General features: G+C 40.1%; 1 protein-coding gene across 3 annotated transcripts in view; it reads left to right on the forward strand.

The window, feature by feature from the left end:
* Positions 1–351: 351 nt before the first annotated feature.
* The window catches only part of esyt2b (extended synaptotagmin-like protein 2b), a gene marked incomplete at its 3' end in the record, with an annotated part of 48,349 nt that continues 41,157 nt past the window's right edge, over positions 352–7,543 (forward strand). For all 3 annotated transcript variants that reach the window (XM_014013332.1, XM_014013333.1, XM_014013334.1), the window contains 2 exon segments: positions 352–962; positions 7,351–7,392. In XM_014013332.1, the coding sequence (XP_013868786.1) occupies positions 570–962; positions 7,351–7,392 (435 nt within the window).

Raw genomic sequence — 7,543 nt, forward strand, 5'->3', positions numbered from 1 at the left:
TCTATTCTATTCTATTCTATTCTATTCTATTCTATTCTATTCTATTCTATTCTATTCTTTTTCCTGCAGCTTCTTCTAAATTCACCAAATTGTTTAATAATTTGCCATATATCTGGATTTCAATGACCAAATATGAGTTATTTTAATTTAAAAATAATATAATTTTCCCTATTTTTTTATTAATGTATTTTAGAGTTGTTATTTTGCATCCTGACCTACTTTCATGGAGAGAAAAAGTTCTGCTCCATGAGCGYCAGTTACCACCAGATGGCGCTGGTTCTTTGTTTATCCAATTATAGCGCAATTGATCCAGGCGCTTTCTTGGAAGAGATCATTCCTGCCCTGTGTAGGCAGTGTGACAAGAGCTGTAGTCTTTATAGGCATGCTGTCTCCAGCCATTCGTATAGAAATATAACAAAGCGGATGCCAGTGAGGCCTCGGAGGGCGATGGGAGGGAGCGCAGGTGAGCCGACKTGAGCGCGCGGCACGTGGGAACTCTGGTCTCACTCCCACCAAATCCGCTTTTTGACAGTTTGAGGGCAGACTCCGGGGCGCAGGCAGGGAGGGACATGTCAGGGGACGGCATGACAGCTGCGCGAGGAGCCCACTCAAACAACGCGAGTCCCGCTTCACCCAAGGAGAACGGACAGCCGGCTCAGCCCAACTTTCCCCATCCCTCAGACGCGAGCCCAGCCGCCGCGGACCCGTGCTCAACAACGGGCGAGCTGACCCAAACCTGGGTCCACTTTGTGAAAACATTCGTGCTCATCTTCCCCATATACGTTCTGGGCTATTTTGAGTTTAGTTTCAGCTGGCTGCTGATTGGACTTTTTATCTTTTTCTGCTGGAGGAAGATCACCGGAGGGAAGCACACCCGGCTGAGCCGAGCTCTGGCTTTCCTTGACCAAGAAGAGGAGCGAAGTGCCAAGCAGGGTCTCTCAATCTCTGATTTACCACCATGGGTAAGAAAACAAACCCGTTACCACGGTTAAAGCTGCCTTTTCTTGCACCACTATTCTTGGCCACTTTGAGTTTCCAGGAAAATAAACCATCAGCTGAGCAGATCAGGTGTGGCAGGGGCTGAGCTGTAAAGCTGCGATGAAGRCAGCTGTCCTCCCCAAACAGTGACATGATCTGTCCCAGTCTAAATACAGAAGGGTACAATGGTGAACCAGACACCACTCTGGGAGAAAAACATGTCCACGGGGTCTCTTGTTATTTTAGGATCCAGGGTGACCATCTCTGCTGCAGAAACTCAGCCTGATCTGCAACACTTTGTCTCAGTAAAAGTGTCAATAAAAATAAAATGATCTCATCAAAGCCCTGCAGCAGCATCTCGTTTGCCAATCTATGAGGAAGCTTTGATGAACTGTCATCTAAAATTAGTTTAAAACTCAATAACAGATATGTTAATGTGTCACATTACAGGTGTCTGATTATGTAACAACACTTACCTTTAAAGCATTGAAAGGAGATGTGGAAAGTTATATTAAAACCACCCTTTATTATATATACGGTTTAAACACTTTTTTGTTTGTTCTGGCCTTAATAGAGCAGAATTACAAAATTATCTTAGGTTAACAACTCGCTTTAGCTTGCATTAAAAACAAAATTGGTTCCATAATTGGCTGATTTTTAAGATCAATCTAAACTCGATCGCACTGTAAAACCTCTGACCTACTCAAGGCTTTTTTATATATAAAGTACCAAGCCCAGACTCACTGTGAGTCCTTTTTAATGCATTATTGTGTTGTGAAAAAAGTTAAAAGCACATTTTGCTGACATGCGACTGACGGTGCATAGATGCTGTAAAAATGGGGGGGATGGAGGGGGTGAAGAGGTCAGATGAAGTGGAGTAAAAGCATCCCACTTTAGGCAATAAAGCTCTTCTGTCTTTTACAGCTGGGATTTATCTAAGAGAGTGCTTTATTTTGGTCATACCTGTTGCAGCTAGTCAGTTTGGACCACTGAAATAGTAGTTTGAGTGCTCCAAACAAACAATCTGAACACGAGTTAAAGTACGTGCTCATATTTCTTTTACTTTAAATCTAGAGTTAGACCAGGGATGTCAAACTCCTGTCCTCGAGGGCCGCTGTCCTGCATGTTTTAGAGGTTTTCTTGCACCAACACACCAGATTTTGATCGCTGGGTAATTAACAGGCTTCTGCCCAATTTGAAGAGTTAATTCAATCACTGAATCAGGTGTGTTGGAGCTGGAAAACCTCTAAAACATGCAGGATAGCGGCCCTCAAGGACTGGAGTTTGACACCCCTGAGTTAGACTGTCTAAGTAGAAGACAGCCTTGACAGTTTTTGTTGCTGTCAATAATGTAGTGCCCTTATTCCCAGGCTTCATTTGCTAAAGTGCATTCTTTTGTATTCCAGATTATATCCTCAGCTCTTTTTATTCAAATTAACCCAGGGACTGTCTGGAGTGGAACTATGAACATGTCTGCAAGCCTTTCGTAAGGTTTCTTRTGCAATGCCTTATCACTAAATGTTTTACACAAGAAGAGAGACTGAAATGTTTGTCCAAAGTGCCACTGTCAGTCTTTTCAGTTTTTGGGTGATCAGATCTGAAACTAAATGCACAGACCTGTTAGGTGCCATGCAGATCTGCAGATAGAAGAAAAAAAATTCAGTTGGAAAGAGAAAGAAGTACTAGCAAAGTGCATCATTTTAGTTGTTTATTTCTGTTTTACCTTTTAAACCAATTTGACCTGGTATTAATTGGTTCTAGTGCTCTTTCTTTTGTTAGACACTAAGTTGTTTTATGTCTCTTCCGGACATGTTTTGACGTTTTACTTCCACTTCATCGCTGTCTTCACAGCTGATCACAGCTATGACACCTCTGATGATGCAATGAATTTCATCGGATTGGTTCTAGTGCTAGTTTATAACAAATATTAGCATTATTAATTTTAGGACCCGGAAACTGGTGTCACCAATGCCTTGCCAGTGGTGGAGCCAGAGGGTGGCCAGTGGTGGCCATGGCCACTGCAGAAAAAGGGGTGACTTCAAGGCCACCCCACACCGGCCACCTCAACTGCTGCTTTACCCACGGCAAAAACAGAGTAATTTAGTATACGCTGTTAAGTGTCAGGAGGATTGTGATCAGTTACACATTGGGGAAACAAAACAACCACTGTTCAAAAGAATGAACCAGCACAGACGAGCTAATTCGTCGGGTCAGGACTCTGCAGTTTACACTCATCTACAGGCCAACGGTCACTCTTTCAGGGATGAAGATGTTCTCATCCTTGATAGAGAGGAACGTTGGTTTGAGAGAGGAGTAAAGGAAGCCATCTTTGCGAAGAAAAACCGTCCACCATTAAACAGAGGTGGAGGCCAGCATGTCCAGTTGTCCTCCTCCAACAATGCTGTTATTGCAAGTGTGATTCAGCCCCCTGTGAGCAAAAGGTGTGAATCAGGGCCCCAATGATACCCAACACAAAGAGGGAAAGAGAGACAAAAACAAGGGAATGTTAAAAAAACCCTTGCACTACATACACATAACAAAACACCAAATAACCACAGCATCCAAACCAATAAGTCAGGTGATGGGGCACATGACCCTCTATGAACAATAGAGCTAATCAAGCCTATTGTTAGTCGATGACCCTCTTTTGCATGTGACTAACCTGTTTGTCCACCATGTGGAGGTGTGCTTTTAAGGCTGAGTTCACCAGAAACCCATCAGACTGAAGAAGTCTCTTGGAGGAGAGACAAAATGTTTCATTAAAGAAGAACCCATCCAGAGGACCTACTTTATTTTTTTCTTTTTGATTTGCCAGCAGTGTTTTGGCAAATACAAAATAAGTTTACACAGAATGTTCAGTTGAACTGCACTGCTCAACCATCTGAACAGGTGGTGACTACACAGAAGCCTTTGAGGCTCAAAGCCTCTCTAAGATGTTACAATAGTAATATTATACTCAGACAACACATTACCTTTATTTAGATGGCAACAGTGATATTTCTATATTATCTAAAAGGGATTTTAGACAAGTAGCTCTGAATCCAAAATTGAATGCAAAATTATTTCTAAAGGTTTTGGGGAAAAGTGTAATTGATGCTCAAATATGGCTTTGTTAGCACATTTCCACAACAACGTTGGAGGTCCACAAGTGTCTCTCTGTGGTCGTGATAACTTTTTCTGTTTGGAGTTTGTTATTGTGTTTAGATTCATGTCAGATGTTTAGCAACTTGTTCTTATGTCTTATATGATGTAATAATTTTGCAAAATGGAGAAAACGCTTCAGTTGTAAGTCAAATGACCGCGTGACCTAGAACCAAACACAACCAAACCTACGACAGGATCTGGGTCAGGCTCTGGCTCTGAACCAGAACTGAAACCGGCATATTCAAAACAAGTTTTTTTTTTGTCTCTTTTGCTTTTGTTTTGACTCTATGCACAAAAGTTGCGCTTCTCCTTTTGTTACTTTTGCATTTCTTCTAGTCAGGCTCAGTCTTTAGTTATTTTGTGAGAATTTGCTCTTATTTTATTTTTATTTCAGCTCCTCTGTGTCTTATCATGGTTGCTTTGCATTCCTCTGAACCCATTTTGCATCTAGGAGTGGTCCTTTTGTTTCAATCTCTACAGTCGTCCTTGTTTTGTTGGGCTGTGGTTTTAATAAATGTCTTGTCTTTTATTTGTGATAACCTTTCTTCTTCATAAAAACTTTCTAAATAAAAGGCCTATCGTTCTTTAAAGGAATTTCCCACAACCTTTCATTCCAAAATTTTAAATTAAGATAATCTAATGTTAAGAAGTTGGAGCTGTAGTCATTTAGGTCAAACATATATGTATGTAAAAAAACATTCACAAACCTGTGAGTCATCCTGCAAATGTGTGTTTTGAATAACTCGGCTATGACCACACCAAATTTAGCTAATTTTCTGCAAAACTGACTAAATGACTAAATTACTTCCTGAAAGTTTAATCAAAATCTTTCCACTGGAAAGGAGGTATTTTGCTAACAGTGCTTCAGCGCCAGGCGATGATAATAAACCCATTGGATAGAAATTTGATCAGACTGCTTATTTTATCACACATTCAAGACAAAAAAACAAAGTTTTTAAGGAATGACATCACTTCAACAATGATGGCCCAAACCGAACTACTTGTATTTTCAGTTTTATGAGCCAGTAGCTATGATGTGTTCTATCAAGTAAATGATCACCTCACTTGTAGTTTCAGACTGTTTGGCAGTGCTTCTTCCACTTATATTAAACTACCGGCCTGGGCTGGAACTTTCTGTTCCCCATCGTCCTGCTCTTGTCACCGGTCCATCAACACTTTGGACACAAATGCTGCACAAGCACCGTTGCTGACTGATGATGTGCTGCCTGTTGTAGCTTTTGCATCGTGTGCTTAACCTCCTCCAGCACTTCCTGGCAGTTGGATCTCGTCGRGACTTTCCGTTGATATTCAGTAACAAACGGCTTAAACTCAGCGACTGACTTGCAGTGTTTGTATAGCTTTCGATGAAGGGGTGTGTGCATCGCTGCACTTTGTTGCACTGACTTTATTTCAGGGGTTTGCTTGATGTGAAATCAATGCCTGATTTACTTTGGTCGCCCAAGATGATTGGTCGAACTTCAGCTGAAGCATGAAGATGTTGTCGAGGTCTGAGAAAGCCAAATAGGTCAGGACAGAAGCATCACAAAGCACCTGACGTACTGTATTTACGTGTTCTGTATCACTGCAAAAACAATCCTTACAGTTTGTGAGTTTTTAAGTCAGAAGTGATTTCAGGTGTATTGTTTCATTTTAAAATGGACATAAATATCATGGGGAAAAAACAACTTTTTAGCTGTTAAATGCATTTTTGTCTCTAGGAGTGCAGAAAAGTTGAACTGAGTCCCTCCCTCAAGTTCTGYGTAGATATCTCTATTTCCTGTTTGGGTCTTATTTTTCAACTTGTTCAGTTTCCTCTATTTTTTAATGGCATTGTCTGAACTATACCATTGAATTTGAGACAGAACTGAACTTACCAACTACAATTTGGTCATCTTCATTCTCCTCTGGCTCTGGGTCAGACTCTGGCTCCAACATGTAAGGCTGGATGGACAAGTCTTCCCTTATTGACATCTTTTAAGTCAATGGTTCCCAACCTTTTTAGACTTACCCCCTGTACGGCCTGAGCCATTTTGTCATAMCCCTAGTACCCCTTCAGTCAAACGTATTGATGATTCTCTAAAAATATAATGTGCTACAACAAATTTTTAAATGAAAATCATTTATTTAACCCCCTATAACATGTAATTCTCAGGCATTTTTTTTATTTTTTTTCAACTCAAATTAAATATAAAGATAAAAATGTTGTCTTGAAAGTAAATAAGTAATTAAATAAATAAACCAGGTAATGGCAGGTGCAGAAAACAGCAGCATCCAAAATACATTGTATTGTCCAAAATACGTCAGAAACTCACCCAAATGAGCGAATTCTGTGAGATTCCATGTGTTATACTGGATTCCATTTTGTGTTAATTCCGTGATTCCGTCTACAATTTCTACATTGTGGAAATCATAGGGCCCTACAAATATCAGTCTTATTTTTATTAATTTTTTTACACACCTGGGAAATTTTTCCACGTACCCCCTGTAATATGCTCGCGTACCCCTGGTTGGGAATTGTTTCAATTAATTTGTGAACAAAACGTTTCTGCACAGCTAGTCGTAAACCCTTTTATCAAACTAGAATGGACCGGTCTAAAAGCTGGAGGGGGGCAGGTTGTGAAGCAAGTGGTTTGGATTAGGGATGCACGATATATCGGCATTAACATCAGTATTGACCGATATTGGTCATTTTTTAGAATGTATCAGTCCGATATGTAAAACTGGTTTTGTTTTTAATGCAAGCTAAAGCTGGGTGCTCACCTAAGATAATTTTGTATTCTGGACACCAATGTCCAGGAATCAGTGACAAAGCTGAAGCTGCGCTGGGGCTGGATTTAAATGTGAAAAAGAAGGATTAAAAGCATATGTCTCATTTAATATCTTTGCAGCAGCACCATATCCAGACACATGTTCATCTACATTCATATGAACTCAACAGACAGACGTTCTGTCATCTCGTCATTWAGAAGTCTTGTAATGATGCTGCACTTCAGTTTAAAATGAAGCACCAAGGTTTCCTTTTTTTSCAGTTCATTTACAATCCTAAAGGTCTCACCACTGAATGAATGAAACAGAATTTGAATAGACGATATGTATAAATTAAACTTCGCTCCAGTGTTGGCAGTGTGAGGTTTTTGATTGCTWACATCAATCTACATCATTCTTTAACATGATGTTAGCAGATTTATTGATGTCATCTCTAAGATAAGTGTTTCTATTTTCTTCCAGGTCCATTTCCCAGATGTGGAGCGAGTGGAGTGGATAAACAAGGTAAAAAAAATAATGCCTGGCATCTTGTCTTTTCAAATTGTTTGCTTGGACGACTCCCTCTTTCTTTCTTTCTTTCTTTCTTTCTTTCTTTCTTTCTTTCTTTCTTTCTTTCTTTCTTTCTTTCTTTCTTTCTTTCTTTCTTTCTTTCTTT

The sequence above is a fragment of the Austrofundulus limnaeus genome, unplaced genomic scaffold (genome assembly GCF_001266775.1).
Source record: "Austrofundulus limnaeus strain Quisiro unplaced genomic scaffold, Austrofundulus_limnaeus-1.0 Scaffold100, whole genome shotgun sequence".
Lineage (NCBI taxonomy): Eukaryota > Metazoa > Chordata > Actinopteri > Cyprinodontiformes > Rivulidae > Austrofundulus > Austrofundulus limnaeus.